Source organism: Desmodus rotundus, chromosome 6 (assembly GCF_022682495.2).
Source record: "Desmodus rotundus isolate HL8 chromosome 6, HLdesRot8A.1, whole genome shotgun sequence".
Lineage (NCBI taxonomy): Eukaryota > Metazoa > Chordata > Mammalia > Chiroptera > Phyllostomidae > Desmodus > Desmodus rotundus.
Window position 1 is genome coordinate 452,292 of NC_071392.1, and position 16,343 is coordinate 468,634.

General features: G+C 57.9%; 1 protein-coding gene across 4 annotated transcripts in view; it reads left to right on the top strand.

The window, feature by feature from the left end:
• The window catches only part of OGDH (oxoglutarate dehydrogenase), a 43,229-nt gene extending 32,189 nt beyond the window's left edge, over positions 1 to 11,040 (top strand). For all 4 annotated transcript variants that reach the window (XM_053926064.1, XM_024562883.3, XM_045197395.2 and 1 more), the window contains exons 8-23: positions 182 to 272; positions 477 to 656; positions 2,853 to 2,981; positions 3,099 to 3,278; positions 3,572 to 3,724; positions 4,227 to 4,329; positions 4,479 to 4,607; positions 4,905 to 5,055; positions 5,278 to 5,405; positions 5,503 to 5,681; positions 5,831 to 5,902; positions 6,224 to 6,352; positions 6,838 to 6,910; positions 9,639 to 9,802; positions 9,962 to 10,116; positions 10,205 to 11,040. In XM_053926064.1, the coding sequence (XP_053782039.1) occupies positions 182 to 272; positions 477 to 656; positions 2,853 to 2,981; positions 3,099 to 3,278; positions 3,572 to 3,724; positions 4,227 to 4,329; positions 4,479 to 4,607; positions 4,905 to 5,055; positions 5,278 to 5,405; positions 5,503 to 5,681; positions 5,831 to 5,902; positions 6,224 to 6,352; positions 6,838 to 6,910; positions 9,639 to 9,802; positions 9,962 to 10,116; positions 10,205 to 10,325 (2,137 nt within the window). In that variant the 3' untranslated portion in view covers positions 10,326 to 11,040. The remainder of the gene's footprint in view (positions 1 to 181; positions 273 to 476; positions 657 to 2,852; positions 2,982 to 3,098; positions 3,279 to 3,571; positions 3,725 to 4,226; positions 4,330 to 4,478; positions 4,608 to 4,904; positions 5,056 to 5,277; positions 5,406 to 5,502; positions 5,682 to 5,830; positions 5,903 to 6,223; positions 6,353 to 6,837; positions 6,911 to 9,638; positions 9,803 to 9,961; positions 10,117 to 10,204) is intronic.
• The last annotated feature ends 5,303 nt before the right edge of the window (positions 11,041 to 16,343 follow it).

Below are 16,343 nucleotides of genomic sequence, written 5' to 3' on the forward strand. Positions count from 1 at the left end.
TGTCTCCGCCTCCCTTCCGCCTCGCTGTGCCCCTGGGTGCCAGGCGAGCGGAGGGTGGGTGTCCCCTACCAGCTCTGGTCTCAGTGCCTCTGAGGCAGCAAGCCAAGGTGCAGCCCGTCACTCGGGAGGAAGAGGGTACCTAGGGCACTGCTCGGGCCCTGCTGACCCCCGTGTTCCCCAGGGGGCGGCTGAACGTGCTGGCGAATGTCATCAGGAAGGAGCTAGAACAGATCTTCTGTCAGTTTGATTCAAAGCTAGAGGCCGCTGATGAGGTGAGCCTAGCTTCTGGTAAGAGCTCGGCACAGCTGCAGCCCACACAGCAGCCCGGCTCCATCAAGAAAGACTTGACGGGGGCGGGACCCTTTCCCCATTCCCAGAGCAGGTGACCTCTGGGAGGGTAGGGGGATGAGCACCCAGTCAAAGTCCCAGCAGGGCTGTCACGCTGCCCAGGACCAAGCCTCCCTGTCTGTCCTCAGGGTTCTGGGGACGTGAAGTACCATCTGGGCATGTACCACCGGCGCATCAACCGTGTGACCGACAGGAACATTACCCTGTCGTTGGTGGCAAACCCTTCGCACCTCGAGGCTGCTGACCCTGTGGTGATGGGCAAGACCAAAGCTGAGCAGTTTTACTGCGGGGACACTGAGGGGAAGAAGGTAAGGCCACAGGGCCCTGGCGGCTCGCAGCCCTGGACACACCCGGACATCAGTGTCTGGAACTGAGCGAAGGCCTGGGAGCAGGCCTGGGAAGGGCAGTGGCAGGAGCCCGTGTCGCAGACACCGAGGTGGCCGGAGGTGTGTCCGCTGAATGGGCGGGCAGCCTTCCCGGGTGTGGAGGGGCCTACAGAAGACTCACGGACAGACAGGTGGGCGCTGCGTGGGCCGTGAATACTGAGCACCAGCTGGCTGCCAGCTCTGACTGCTGCCGTATCTGTCAGATCGCGACCCTGAAGCCACACAGGCAGGGCAACTGACTGTGCCAGCGTCGGTGTGCGCTCTGGGGGTGCGGAGTCGGCAGCACCACCCCGCTTTTAGCTCCCACTCTTCCCAGAGGAAGGGTGCCACGTGGGGAGCGCTGTGCACGGGCTCCAGGCGCAGCGGGAGGCAGGCGCACTTTGTCCGCAGAGCAGGGAGCCCTCAGCTCTGAAGGACAGGTGGAGCTGGGCCAGCAGGTGGGCGGGAAGGACCTCTCTGTGGATGGAAGAGGGGGCGGGACAGAGGGTCAGACTCCAGGGGTGGAGCCCAGGGTCAGTTTACAGGGCTCTCCCTGAATCCCCAAGAGTCTGCTGGTCCTGTGCTTGCACCTGAGAAGAGAAACTGCCGCCGGAGGTGATGGGGCTGGCCAGCCTTGGCCACAGGACGTGGCTCCTGTGCTGACAGACACTCTCCGCAGAGAAAAAGCCTGATCTGGGGAGGATTGCAGGCTTGGGGGCCTGGGCTGTGCCACACACTAAAGCAGGCGGCTGCCTCCCATGCAGCCCCCAGGCGGTGGCCCTGGAGGGATTGGGGCTGGATCACTGACCAGCACCTCCACCTCCAGCATTTCCACTGTTCTTGGAGGCACATTTGGGGTCAGGGAGAGGAACAAGGTCACAGGAAGCTTTGTGTGACGCTGGCGCTCATAAATTACGGACAAAAGCCCCTCAGGCCATGCTTAGTTGGAGCTCTAGAAGCATCCAGAAAAGGAGTGAAATAAATCTTCAAATGGCCGCACCCCAGTGGGCACTGGAAGCAGAGGGGACCATGGCCTGCACACTCAGGGAAGATGACACAGGCTGGGGGCCTGGTCGGTGCCACACAGACTCGGGCAGGCAGCTGGGAGGACTGGGAGGGATGGCAGGTGTCATGGTTACGCCGCCTGTGCAGAGACTGGAAATCCATGTGAGTGTGGCCCTCACACCTGTTCCCCAGCTCTGTGCTGGGGGCCTGGGAGTGGCACTCTGTCCCAGCCTGCAGCCAGTGCTGGTGCTGGTCTCAGTGCTGCCCTCTGCTGGCAGCCCGGCTCCCAGGAGGGTCCAAGTGTGAGCCAGGGGCCCTAGGCCATGTCTGGGACTGGTCAGTTCCCACCTGTTGGGTGATAGTGAGGTCCATGAGCCCATATCCGTACAGAGAGGGAAAAGCGAGGGTGCACGTACGGGATGCCGGAGAGCACAGGTAGGGGTGGCACCTGGCCGCACGGGGCGTTGAGGGACAGAATATGGATGTATTCCCCTCACCTCTGCTGCTGTCTTTATTCCCAGGCCGGTGTGGTGACTTTACAGGGCGAGACGTGGGCAGCACAGGCATGTCCTGGTGTGCAGCGAGCTGCTGCTGAGCCCAGCTCTGAGGGCTGGTATGGGGAGCTGGACGAGACGGTGCAGGGGCGGCCCTCACACAGCCCCTGCACCCAGGGGGGCACTGGGCCAGCATTGCCTTCCCAGTGGGGGCTCCTGCATGGCGTGTTCAGGGACAGTGCGCATTGGCTGCTAGCAGGCCAAGGGCTGGGAAGGGTCTGGGGGTCTTTGTGCTCTCCTGCCACTTTCTTTCTAACTTTGAAACGATTTCAGAAAACTTTTTTAAAGATTTTATTTATCTTTAGAGAGGGGGAAGGAGACAGGAAGAGAAACATCAATGTGTGGTTGTCTCTCCCTCACCCCTCCTGGGTACCTCGCCCACAACCTAGGCCTGTGCCCTGATGGGGAATCAAACCGCCCGCCCTTTGGTTCACAGACGAACACACATTCCACTGAGCCACACCAGCCAGGGCTCAGAAAACATTTTTTGACTAGCGGACTGTGACTTAATCTGCAGTGGGCCTGTGGGCAAGGTGGTCAGGATCAGGCTGGATTTGCAATCTCTCTTGCATATCTGCAGGTCATGTCCATCCTTCTGCATGGGGACGCAGCGTTTGCTGGCCAGGGCATTGTGTATGAGACCTTCCACCTGAGTGACCTGCCATCCTACACAACTCATGGCACCGTCCATGTGGTCGTCAACAACCAGGTAGCCTGGTGGGAAGGCCACAAAGGCCACGTCAGCCACGCCCCTCCCTCACCGCAGCCTGCCTGGGCCAGGACCCTGGTCTTGCCCGCACCCTGGCCAGGCTGTGTGTTCTTACAGATCGGCTTCACCACGGACCCCCGCATGGCCCGCTCCTCGCCCTACCCCACCGACGTGGCACGCGTCGTGAATGCCCCCATCTTCCACGTGAACGCTGATGACCCAGAGGCCGTCATGTACGTGTGCAAGGTGGCTGCCGAGTGGAGGAGCACCTTCCACAAGGACGTGGTGGTGGACCTGGTGAGTGCCTGGCTCAGGGAGCCCCAGAGCTTGGAGGGCTGGGGGGTCACCTGCCACCCCTCTCGAGAGCCTCTGAGAGTCTGGCCTGGACGAGGCAGCTGTGCAAGAAGGCAGCTGGGGTCCTGTGCTGGGACACTGGCTCTACTGAGTATGACAGAGCAACTGCGCGTGGGAAGGAGAGTGGGACAGCTCCCTGACTCTGGAGGCTGCGGGCAGAGGCGTCCCGTCGGGGAGGGGCTGTCCACATGCTCGGTCCCTGACACCAGCATCCCGCCATCCCCCGCTGTCCCCAGGTGTGTTACCGGCGCAATGGCCACAATGAGATGGACGAGCCCATGTTCACACAGCCACTCATGTACAAGCAGATCCGCAAGCAGAAGCCAGTGCTGCAGAAGTACGCGGAGTTGCTGGTGTCGCAGGGCGTGGTCAACCAGCCCGAGTACGAGGTGTGTCCGCCAGCACAGCCCCAGACGGCTGGCCCCAGCTGGGTACTCACTGACAAGAGTGGCTGGTGCCAGCCAGGGCAGCGAAATATATCTCCAAGGGGTGGGGTGCGGGCACCTGGGGACTTCCACAAGGAGGTGGGGCCTATCTGTGGGACCTGTTGGAGTGCCTGGGAGAGAGGTGATGCAGGTCCCGCCCGTCAGGGAGGGCCTGGGGGTTCTGAGTGGTGATCATGGGAGGCCCAAGCAGGGTGCTCAGAGGGAGAGGGAGGAAGGAGCGGCTTCGGAGCAGGTATGGGAATGGCGAGTGCTGGAGAGGGCGCTATGGGCCCAGTCCTGTCGGGGCTTCAGGAGCCAGGAGAGCCGACCCTCTGTGAGAAAGTGGGTGGGGCTGGGGCTCTGATCTGCCCAGAACGTGGAGGCAGAGCTGGGGCCCCATGGACCTCAGAGGCTATGCTGTGGGGCCAGCCCAGCCAAGCTCCCTGACAGCCGGCGTGCCCTCCAGGAGGAGATCTCCAAGTACGACAAGATCTGTGAGGAGGCCTTCTCCCGGTCCAAGGATGAGAAGATCCTGCACATCAAGCACTGGCTGGACTCCCCGTGGCCTGGTGAGCGCGGGCATTGCTGGCCGGCTCCCAGCACCCCGGGGCCCCGCGGTCAGGCCCTGATGCCCCTCTCGAGGGGGTGTGGCCCAGGCCTCCGCGCAGCGTCTTGTGGGCGCCAGTGCAGCCAGGCGTCAGTGTGTCCTTTGTCCTAGGTTTCTTCACGCTGGACGGGCAGCCCAGGAGCATGACCTGCTCTTCCACGGGCCTGACAGAGGACATCCTCACTCACATAGGGAACGTGGCCAGCTCCGTACCCGTGGAGAACTTCACCATTCACGGAGGTGACGGCGCTACCCTGGCCAGGGGAGCGATGGGCCAAGTCCAGCGAATGGTCTCCCCAGCATGGGGCCCTGCCCCCTTGCACTGTGGTCTCTGCCTCATCCCAGGCCGGGACAGGGATCGAGTGCAGGAATCCCTCTGCTCCCCCCGACCCCTGCCCTGCGTGGTCCTCAGTGGCAGTTGTGGAGGAAAGGCTGGGCTGTCACAGCCTGCTCTCCTCAATCCCTTACCCATTCTCTCCGGGGCTTGCTCTCGTCACGGGAGGCCAGGGGCAACTGGTGAGTACCTTGTGTCTGCAGGGCTGAGCCGGATCTTGAAAACACGAGGGGAGATGGTGAAGAACAGGACCGTGGACTGGGCCCTGGCAGAGTACATGGCTTTCGGCTCTCTGCTGAAGGAGGGTATCCACATCCGCCTGAGTGGCCAGGATGTGGAGCGGGGCACCTTCAGGTAAGGCTCCAGGGCCCCTGATGCACAGGGGGTGGAGGGGCTGAGACGCTTTTCTTCTGAAAAAAAAAAAAAAAAAACCCACGAGAGCTCAGTCACCAGCTTGGCGACTCAAGCCCAGAATTCCGCCTGCTCTGACATGGCTGCTGGGTGAGGCGCGGGCTCGTAGCCGCTTGCCAGGTAAAGGCAGTGGTCCTGCTTCTTACTTGTGCCGTCCCACCCCAGCCACCGCCACCATGTGCTGCATGACCAGAACGTAGACAAGAAGACCTGCATCCCCATGAACCACCTGTGGCCCCAGCAGGCCCCCTACACAGTGTGCAACAGCTCGCTGTCCGAGTACGGGGTCCTGGGTGAGTGAGGCCCCCCGCCCTTCCTCCCAGCCCCTGCCCTGCCTCCCTGAAGCCCTGCCCCAACTCCTTCCCTCCTGACACCATCCCTGCTCTGCAGGCTTCGAGCTGGGCTTTGCCATGGCCAGCCCCAACGCCCTGGTGCTCTGGGAGGCCCAGTTTGGTGACTTCCACAACACAGCCCAGTGCATCATCGACCAGTTCATCTGCCCCGGGCAGGCCAAGTGGGTGCGGCAGAATGGCATCGTGCTCCTGCTGCCCCACGGCATGGAGGGCATGGTGAGCTGACCCCTGGGGTGGGCCTGTCCCAGTGGGATTCGTCCTGTGCTGCAGGGAGGGGCGGGAGGGAACCAGCTGCCAGCAGGAGAGCAGCCCGCAAAGGTGTTCAGACCAGAAATGAGCGGGCTGTAACTGCTGGCTGCTTCCAGGGCCCAGAACATTCCTCCGCCAGGCCCGAGCGGTTCCTGCAGATGTGCAACGATGACCCAGATGTCCTGCCGGTGAGTTACTTGTGCACTGCCCGGGCGTGTGGTTGTTTGAAGGCACGACCACTGCGTCCTGTAGCGGTACCCGGGGAGGGTGCGGGTGGACACGGTGCTGCCCCAAATGGGACTTCCTGAGAGCCCGTGACCGCTGCTGTGGGAGGCAGAGGGAGGGTCGTGGGTGACCACAGTGACTCTGATGACTGGGAGGGTGTCTGTCTGGAAGGGGACTGAGGGAGGCAGAGCCCGGGTCGTCCCAGCCAGGCGGCTGTTGTGGTGGAGGCAGGAGAGCTGAGCGCAGCCCTGAGCATGCCCCCCCCCACACACACACACACACAGGACCTGCAGCAGGCCAACTTCGACATCAGCCAGCTATACGACTGCAACTGGGTGGTCGTCAACTGCTCCACGCCCGGCAACTTCTTCCATGTGCTGCGCCGCCAGATCCTCCTGCCCTTCCGCAAGCCGGTCAGTGGGCTGTCCCTGCTCAGGAGTCCTGGCTAGTGAGAGGGGTCAGTGGTCACAGGTGGTGTGCTGAGTTTGGAAGGCAGGTGAACCTCAGCAGGGGCTGCCTGGGCAGGGTATTGAAGGATGAGTAGGAGTGGAGGAGGGTCTTGGGGGTGCACCCCCTGCTGCTGCAGGTTGAAGGGCAAGGCCAAGTGGTGGTCGCTAAGGGAGGGTCCAGGGCAAGGGGTGACCAGGGCTCCAAGCAGTCTGGGGTGGGCCCTGGAGGGGTGGATGCCTGGCTAAGCGGGGCCCAGCCCCTCGGGGTAGAGGAGAGGCGGACAGGAAAACAGCATCATCCATCTCTACCCCTTCCCGCCTCTGGCCTGAGGCTCGTGCCAACCACAGAGCTGGGAGGGCAGCACCTAAGATGAGGGCTGGGCAGCCCCTCGATGTTGAACCCTTAGCTAGCACCTGCTCCCCCGTGAGCCTGTGGTTCTGTTTTTCAGTTAATCATCTTCACCCCCAAGTCCTTGCTACGGCACCCCGAGGCCAGGACCAGCTTCGACGAGATGCTTCCAGGTGGGTGCGGGGATGGCATCTCGGGGGTCTCATCTGCTGCTCTGCGGGGCTTTGGGGCTCATACTGAAGTTGTTGCCACATTTTTGGTCGTCGGGTGAAGACAGCCGAACACGGCAGCCCAGTGGCCTTCGCCTGGCACATCCCCAGGCCCCCTTTGAGGCAGGGGAGTGCATCTGAGCTGACTCTCACCCACTGCCAGGGCAGCTCCTGGAGGCAGGCACGGGCCTTCTGCAGGGACAGGGGAGGGGCCCCAGCAGGCAGGGCCTGCTGAGCCCACACTCCGGCTCACTGTGTGAGGTGACGGCCTGGCTCTGGTGCCAAGGGAGCCGCCTCCTCCCAGCTGCAGGTCCCTTTAGGCTCCAGTAGAGATGAACCTCTGGTTTGCCATGTCTTCCAGTTCTTTATCCTGGTGAAATGCACACAAAGTCCACCACCTGGGCCCTGAGCACACGCACAGCTCAGCGACGGCAAACACATTCCCGTCGTCTCTGGAACTTTTCCTTTGTCCAGTCTGTCATTCTACCCCATCAAACACTTGCGCCCCTTCCCTACCTACGCCCCTGGCTCCACCATCTCCTCTCTGTCTCTGAGACTGACAACCCTGGGGACCTGGTACGCCCTGCGAGTGGGATCGAGCAGCCTCTGTCCCCCTGGGTCTGGTTTCTCCTTAGCGTCAAGTCCTCGAGATCTGGCCGTGTCCCAGCAGGTGTCAGAACCCCCTTCCTTTCTTTACGGCTGAATCACACCCCATGTGTGGGTAGACCGTGCTGTGTTTGTCCCTTATCTGTCAGCGGATTCTGGTCACTCACCTTCCAGCCGCCATGCGCACTGCGTGGACAGGCTCTGAGCCCTGCCTCAGCGTGCTGGCACGCACACCAGAGGCGGGGGGGTCTGTCCTCACTTTCCAAGGAGTGCTGTGATGTTCCCCATGGTGGCCGCCCTGTTCAGCGTTCCCAGCAGTGCAGAAGGGCTCCAGTTTCTCCATGTCCTGGCCAACACCTGGTGTCTCTGGGTTTTTGGCGATAGCCCCGCTGGTGACCGTGAAGGGGCATCTCACTGGGGTTTCGATTTATATTTCCCCAATTAGTGATGTGGACACTCCTTTTCGTGTCTTACTGGCTATTTGCATATCTTTGGAGAAATGTCTGTTCGAGGCCTTTTCCCTTTCTCGGTCACGCTCTGCTTTGTTGTTGAGGTTCAGCTCTGCTGGGGGTCGACAGCTTATCAGACACGTGACTTGACTTGCGATGTGTTCTCTCCCATTCTGGTTACGTCTGGACGCACAGTGTTCACGTTTTCAGGACGTCAGGGGTGTTTACGTTGTTGTCGTCACCTGTGCCTTCGATGTCGATGTCACAGCCAGTAACTCATCGCCAACTCCGGGGTGGTGAAGCCTTTGCCCTGCCTTTTCTTGTGAGGGTTTTGTAAGTGTAGCTCTGCGTTTAAGTCTTCGATTCACTTTCACTTAACGTTGGTACGTGGTGTGAGGGTCCTGCCTCGTTTGCGTGCGGACGTTCAGTCTCCCCCACACTGGGGCAGAGGTCACTGACCACGTACGTGGGGCCGACCCTGGGCTGCAGGACCACACTGCCGCTTGCTGTGCCTCGTGCGCATCCTCTAGCCTTTCCCTTCTTTCACAAGGTGGTCTCGGCTGGTCAGGGCCCTTTGAGAGCCTATGAATTTTAGGATGGGCTTTTTTATTTCAGGAAAAAATGGGATTTTGGTAGGAATTGTATTGAATCTGTAGATTGCTTTGAGTAGTGTTAGCGTCTTCACAATAACAAGCCTTCTGGTCTGTGACCACCGGTGTCTGCCCACTTCTCAGTCTTAATTTACTTCGGCAACTTGTGTGGTTTCCACCGTGCAGACCTTTCGCCCTCTCGACTGTTCACTCCTAAGTGTTTTCTCCTTTTCGGTACTGTTTTCTCAGGTACGCTTGCGGGTTGCTCGCTGTTAGTCGGTACAGATGAGCTGAGTTTTGGGTGCTGGTTTTCTATTTTGCAGCTTTGCCGAATGTGTTTATTTTTTCTAACGTGGGTTTCTGTGGAATCTTTAGGGTTTTCTACACGTAAGATCGTGTCGTTACAAACCCTTTTCCTTCTCCTTTCCCGTTCAGGTGCCTCTTGTCCCCTCTCCTTGCCGAGCGCTCTGACCAGCACGTCCACTGCTCTGTTGAGTAGAGGCGGAGAGAGGGCGCCCTTGTGTTGCTCCTGGTCTTACAGGAAAAGCCCTCCGCCTCTGACCAGGCTGCTATTGCACGGGGGTGGTTTCCTTCCGACCCTACGTGTTGAGGTGAACCCCTTGTTTTGGACACAGCTTCCCGAAGTCAGCCTTGCGCCCCTGGGCACGGTCCCAGCCCTGAGCTTCTGCCTGTGCACTGTGGTTGTGCGGGACGTTTCAGTGTCTGTGAGTGCCTGAGGGGCCTGAGCAGGCGGCCGTGAGATGCGTTCCCAGACGCAGCTGCCCCGAAGTCTGGGACGAGCTGTTCTGCAGAGTGGGCTGCTGTCGCCTGGACCAGCCTTGCCCACAGAGCCTGTCACTCGTGCCTCCCGAGGCCTCCTGGGTCTGGAAGATTCAAGGGCGTCAGAGGCTGGCGGGGTTGGGGCACCGCCTGCCCTCGGAGCTGCGTGTTCTGGCATCAGCCGTGGCAGTGCCCTGCCATGCCGCCCCCACTTGACCTGGGTGGGCCCTGGGTGTCCTCAGCCAAGTCTGGGTGGTTCTCTTGTAGGAACCCACTTCCAGCGGGTGATCCCTGAGGACGGCCCTGCAGCCCAGAACCCAGAAAACGTCAAGAGACTCCTGTTCTGTACTGGCAAGGTGTACTATGACCTCACGCGTGAGCGCAAAGCGCGGGACATGGTAGAGCAGGTGGCCATCACGAGAATCGAGCAGGTAAGGGCAGTGGTGCCGGGCTGGTGCTGCCGGGCTGGTGCTGAGGTGCCTCCTCAGGCGTTGGTGCCCTGGACACTCCCCCGGGACACTGTCCCCCTGGCACCAGCCCTGACGGCCACTCTGAGCACGCTCTCCTGACGCGAGCCCCCCCCCCCCCAGCTGTCGCCGTTCCCCTTCGACCTGCTGCTGCAGGAGGTGCAGAAGTACCCCAACGCCGAGCTGGCCTGGTGCCAGGAGGAGCACAAGAACCAGGGCTACTACGACTACGTGAAGCCCCGGCTGCGGACCACCATCAGCCGCGCCAAGCCCGTGTGGTAGGCCGCGGCCCACGTGGGGACCAGAGGGTAAGAAGGGTCGGCCTCTGGAAGGCCTTGCCTTCACCGCTCTGTCCCCCACCCCCAGGTATGCCGGCCGGGACCCAGCGGCAGCCCCAGCCACTGGCAACAAGAAGACACACATCACGGAGCTGCAGCGCCTGCTGGACACAGCCTTTGACCTAGACGCCTTCAAGAACTTCTCCTAGACGCTGCCCAGCTGCCAGCCGCTGGCTTCCACGCCCACTGCGGTCCTCGCTCCTCCACTAAAGAATACGTAGTGCCTCAGCGCCGCCCACGCCTCTGCCCACGCGCCGCCGCGCACTCCCCTGCTCACTTAATTAGGCCGCTGTCCTCTCCCCCAGCCCCAGGGCCTCCAAGACTCCTGTCCCCTGAGCAGCCTTCACAGAGACCGTGGGAGCAGGAGGAGAGGGAGCCCCACAGGTGTCCTGGAAGGGTCAGCTGCCCCACTCCCAGCTTCACCCCAAGGACAGCCTCGTGGGGCTTCCCACCCAGTAAGCAGTCCCATACCTGCCCCAGGTGGGTCCCCAGACACCCAGCCGGAGCTATCGTCCTCAGAGGCCCTGTGGGGTGGCGAGGGCGGCTGGCCTGACCTGGCACAGAGAGGGCAGGGCTGCTTTCCCCAGCGTCCACCTGGCCTCTCAGAGGGCCCCAGGCATGCGTGGGGCCGAAAGGTGGGTGCCCCTCGGCCCAGCCTGGCCTCCTCTCCTGCGTCCCTCATGCACGGTGACCCTGGAGCGCCGTCTCTCTCCTGTACCAAAGCTGGTCAGGAGGGGAGGGCCTGGTGGGGCCGCCCCTCACCTGTCACAGGGACAGATCCGATTTATTTATTTTGGTTAAAAAAAAAAAGCAAAAACAACTTTGCATTGCATTTGGCTTGACTCATAAACTAAGTTATCCGTGGGCCTGTCTGAGTCATTCTTTCTGGCCACCACCCCTGGGGCCTCCGCCCTGCCCTGCACTGCGTGGCTGGTGTCCCGTGGCCATGTCCCCACAAGCCCAGGCCCTCGCCTTCCTGCCTGGCATCTCTGTCACCTATGCACATCATGTCAGGTGTCCTGTTCTGAGCCTCCCCTGCTGCTGGTCCCCTCCCCTGCCCCCTAAAAATGTACTCGGGTCTCTGGTGGCCCCTCTAGGATATCTGTTTTTGGTTAGCACCCCCTGCCCAAGTGCCCATCTGGGGGGGAGCAGGCCATCCTGGTGGGGTCCCCATCCCCCATGGGATCCAGTGCCCTATCTTGACAAGAGTCTCAGTCTTGAGCCCACAACAGGCCAGCCGTAATCTCGTGTAGGGAGCTGCACTCAGGGAGAGCTCAGGGAACGGCCTGGGTATGGCAGGGCCCCCTGATGGTCACCCATCCTCCAGGCCTCTCCTGGGGTCCCTTGTCCTTGAAACCTCTTCAGAATCTTCATTTTGCCCTGCGGCTCGCCAACAGGCTCCAGCCCTGAGGAGGCAGCACCACATGCAGGCGGGGCGTCCTGTGCTCCCCCAGGACTGGCACGCCCTCCTGGAGAATGCCCAGGCGGCCGGCCGGGTCCTGCCCTCTGCCCGTGTGAGGGAGGGAGGGCACAGCCTGACTTCCTGGAGGCAGAAGTGTCCCTCTATCATCTGTAAGAGTATAAAGTTGTCTGAAACCAAAAACTGTGGGAACCAGGGACCCAAAGTCATGCCCACAGGAAACAAGGGAAAAGGCCCCACGGGAACCTTTTCCCACGGGGGAGGAGTAACAGCACAGGAGGTGGGAATACCCAGGAGCTGGGTGTCAGCCCGCGCCCCACAGGGCTGGAGCTGCTGGACCTCTGGGAGCAAGGAGAGGAGTGGGCCCTGCAGGGCTGCCCCACTGCAGGGTTCTGGAGGGTGGGGGAGCAGCATGGGCTTGCTCTGGCTGTCCTGTTTGCCTCAGGAGAGACTGGGAGGCCAGTTACCAACCGCTTGGCCCGTCCAAGTGAGGGCCCTTCTGGCCACCTCAGTTCACCATTGTACTGGAGGTGCCGGCGGGGCAGTTAGGCAAGAAGACGGGATAAACACGTGCAGGCTGGAAAGGAAGAGGAAACAGGATCTTACATATAGGAAACTCTAAGGGGTCCACCGTAAATAATTTACAGTATTATAATTAGTAAGTGAAGTCAGCTGCCTTACAGGATACAAGGTTGATAAATAAGAACCTATTGTATTTCTTTTTTTAAAGATTTTATTTAATATATTTTTTAATTTTATTTATTTGGTTTTAGAGAGGGGAAGGGAAGGAGAGAAACATCAACGTGTGGTTGCCTCTCACACACCCCCTACTGGGGACCTGTCCCATGACTCAGGCAAGTGCCCTGACAGGGAATTGAACCTGCGACCTTCTGGTTCACAGGCTGGTGCTCAATCCACTGAGCCACACCAGCGAGGGCAAGAACCAACTATTTCTCTACAGTATCAGTGGACAAACTGAAAATGAAATCAAAGATTCCGTCTGCAAGAAAGTAAAGAACTGGGGAGGAGGGCGCTTGTGCGTGGCCTCCCACAGAAGCCCCAGGCCCATCTGCCCTGGCCTGACCTGTGTCCACAGGGTCAGTGCTGTCACTCGGGACCCCAGAGGGACCATGCTCCTCCCAATAGGACATTCTAATTTCGGGTTCCCTGGTGGAGGAAAACAAGACTCTAGGCTTCCTTCCAGCCTGTCAAGTGTGACTGTCAGCACCTTCGGGAGCTCTGGGGCCCACCACCACGGCCCCTTGCAGACCCTCAGATGATTTTTGAGGGTACACAGCAGACATCACTCAGATCACCCTCTCTTCCTGGGCACAGCTGGTGCGGCCCCCGACTGGCACCCATCCCAGGCCCATGGCATCACCCTCATCATTGACGCTGCCACCAGGACCCTGTTACGGTGCCCCAACTTGAACCCACGGCTGACATGCCTCAGGCCCCATCCGGGTGCATGTGGGTGTGTGGCCAAGAGCCACAGGGTGAGCCGGAAGCGGGGGGCTGCCTTGGTGAGCCCTGCTTTAGAGGTGAGCCGCTCAGCCTTGCTCCGCCTTGCTGACCCAATGAAATCCCACACTGCGTGCCTGCTAGAGGCGCACAGCCGGGTGGAGGCCCAAGGCCTGTCCTCAGGCCCAGCGTAGGGTTCCCAACGCTGCTGATGGACCACCAGCATGGGGCTGTGGGAACACAGCGGTTAAACTTGGCAGGCACCTTTCTCCATAGTTCCCAGCACTTACGAATGAGAGGCCCAACATGCATTGCCAGCCCGTGTCAGCAGCCCCCTGGGCAGGACCAGCCCCTGCTGCACACCTTCCGCTCCCCTCCTCACTGTCCTTCTCGAATGGCTGACTTCTGGTTCTCCCTGAAGTGTTCGTTACACGGGGTTCAAGTTCGCTTTAAGAGGTAGGGAGGGAGCCCTGACTGGGTAGCTCAGTTGGTTAAAGCATCGTCCTGATACTCCAAGGGAACCACAAACGGGTGTGTGTGTGTGTGTGTGTGTCTGTCCTTTTCTCTCTCTCTCAAATCAATAAATTATTAAAAATTTAAAAATATAGGGAGGGTGGAGAGGAACATAAGGGGAATGCATACATTGCTGGTAACATTTTTAAAACTAACATTTTGGAATAGTGTTTATGAAAATCTTTAACTGGCTTTTAATAATTTTTAATAATTTGCATAGTTTAATAAACTACTTCTGCTCTAAAAAGTGCTTAGGGTTAAGGTTAACAAAAAAGTGCAAAACTTAAGTGCTAAAAACTACAAACTAGTATTGAAAAAATTAACACCTAGATCCTAGTTAGACGGAAAGATATCCCATGTTCACGGATGAGACAACTTCGTGTCATTAGATGGCACCACTCTCCAAACCAACCTCCAGGTTCCTCATCAAAATCCTAGGGTTTTCTTCTTTTAGGGATTGACAAGCTGATCCTAAAATTCATATGGAAATTCAAGGGACCCAGACTATCCAAAACAACCTTGAAAAGGAGAACAAAGAAAGAGGACTCCCACTTCCCGATTCCAGAACATACTAGAAAGTTACAGTAATCAACTCGGTGAGGTGCTGGCATCAGGACAGACTATAGACCAATGGGGTGAAATTGAGTCCAGAAATAAACCTTCACTTTGTGATCAAGCGATTTTCAACAAGGGTGTGAAGACCATTCAATGGGGTAAAAGAATAGTCTTTCCAACAAATGGTGCAGGGACAACTGAATATCCATATGAAAAAGAATAAAATCGGACTCACAGCTTACACTGTATTTGCAAAACTTCAGTCACATTGGATCAAAGACCTAAACATAACAGCTAAAATTATAAAACTCTTAGAAGAAAGCAGAAACCTGTGTGACCCTGGATTAGGCAACCACTTGTTCTATGTGACACAGAAAGCACAAGTAACAAATGCAAATACAGATGAATCAGACTTCATGAAAGTTGAAATTTTGGTGAGTCAAAAGATAACATCAAGAAAGTGAAAAGATTACAGGAACTACTATAAAGGACATATGGACAAAATCAAGGGGGAGGGTGGAAGTGGGGGAGGGAGGGGGGTTCAGCTGGGGTGGGGTGGAGGGATGGGGAGAAAAGCCACACAATTGTAATTGAATAACAATACAAAATTAAAATTAAAAAAGAAAGTGAAAAGAGCCCTGGCTGGTGTGGCTCAGTGGACTGAGCACCAGCCTGAGAACCAAAGGGTCTCCAGTTCGATTCCCAGTCAGGGCACATGCCCCGGTTGCAGGCCAGGTCCCCAGTAGGGGGCACATGAGAGGCAACCACATGTTGATGTTTCTCTCCCTCTCTTTCTCCTTCACTTCCCCTCTCTCTAAAAATAAATTTTTAAAAAACCTAAAAAAAATTAACAAAAAAGTGAAAAGAAAGCCTGTAGAAAATATTTACAAGTCATATATCTGGTAAGGGACTTGTATCTAGAATATACAAAGAATTTCTACAACTCAATAATAAAAAGACAACTCAGTTATAAATTACATATGGTTGAAAACTGTATAATTTTATTAATTAACGTCACCCCAATAAATTCAATAAAAAGTATGTATGACTAATAAGCACATGAAAAGATTTCAACACCATTAGCATCAGGGAGGAAAGTGCAAGTTCAAACGGTAGTGAGAGACCACTCCCTTTGCACCCTTTTGTGACTGCAGTAAAAAGACACCAGGCGCAGGGGAGCTGGGGCCCTCGCGCCCTGCTGGCAGGGATGTACAGTGGTCAGCTGCTGTGGAAAACAGGAGGGAAGTTGCTCAGAGGTTTAGCAGAGCCATGACCCACCAATTCCATTTTTAGGTATCCGCCAGAGAAATTAGAAACATGTTCTCCCAGAAATGTGTATGTGAAGATTCACAGAAGCATTATTGTAACAGCCAAAAAGTGGAAACAGCCCAAATGTCCATCAATTGATGAATGGTTACAAAAACGGTCTGCCCACAGAATGGAATATTATTCAGCCATACGCAGGCAATGAGATACTGCCATGTGATACAACACTGAGTGATTTCATGTATATGAAATGCTTAGAGCAGGCAAATCCACAGGGACAGAGAGGGCTGCCAGCGGCCGGGAGAGGGTGGAGGTTGGCTGCTAACAGGTGCACAGCTTCTCTTAGGGGTGATGAAATGTTCTCATTGATTGTGGTGGTGGCTGCACAACTCTGAATAAACATGACACCATCGAGCCGTACATTTTATGTGGATGGATTGTGTGGAATGTGAATTGTGTCTCAAGATGTTATTAAGAGCAAAAAGAGAGAGCCACGGGGCTGGGGCCAGCAGGCAGGACCCAGTGTGAGAAGCTCCCTGGGGGCAGGGGCGGGGGGAGAGGTGGGCGGGGAGCTGCCATCACTACAGGCGGAGGCTGCAGGAGAGCCCAGAGCTCCATTCTGCGCAGGTGGACATTGATTGGTATCAGAAAGAGAAGTGGACCCAGCTGATATGGGGGAGGTGCAAGTCCTTTCCACATAGAGCTAAGGGCCACATGAGCCACCGCAGAGACAGTGTAGGGAACAGCGTGGCTCGGAGGACTGAGCCTGGGGTAGGTGCCCTCCCCAGCAGGGAGGGGAGAACAGCCCACTGCGAGTGGGGTGCCTTGGGCAAGCACAGGCTGAGCAGGGTGTGCAGGGAGGAGGGGGGAGGGACAGCGAGTCCAGGGAAAGGAGAGGTGGCTCCAGGGAAACGTGGTGTCCTGAAAGGTTAGTCTGGTCACCAGTTTTAGC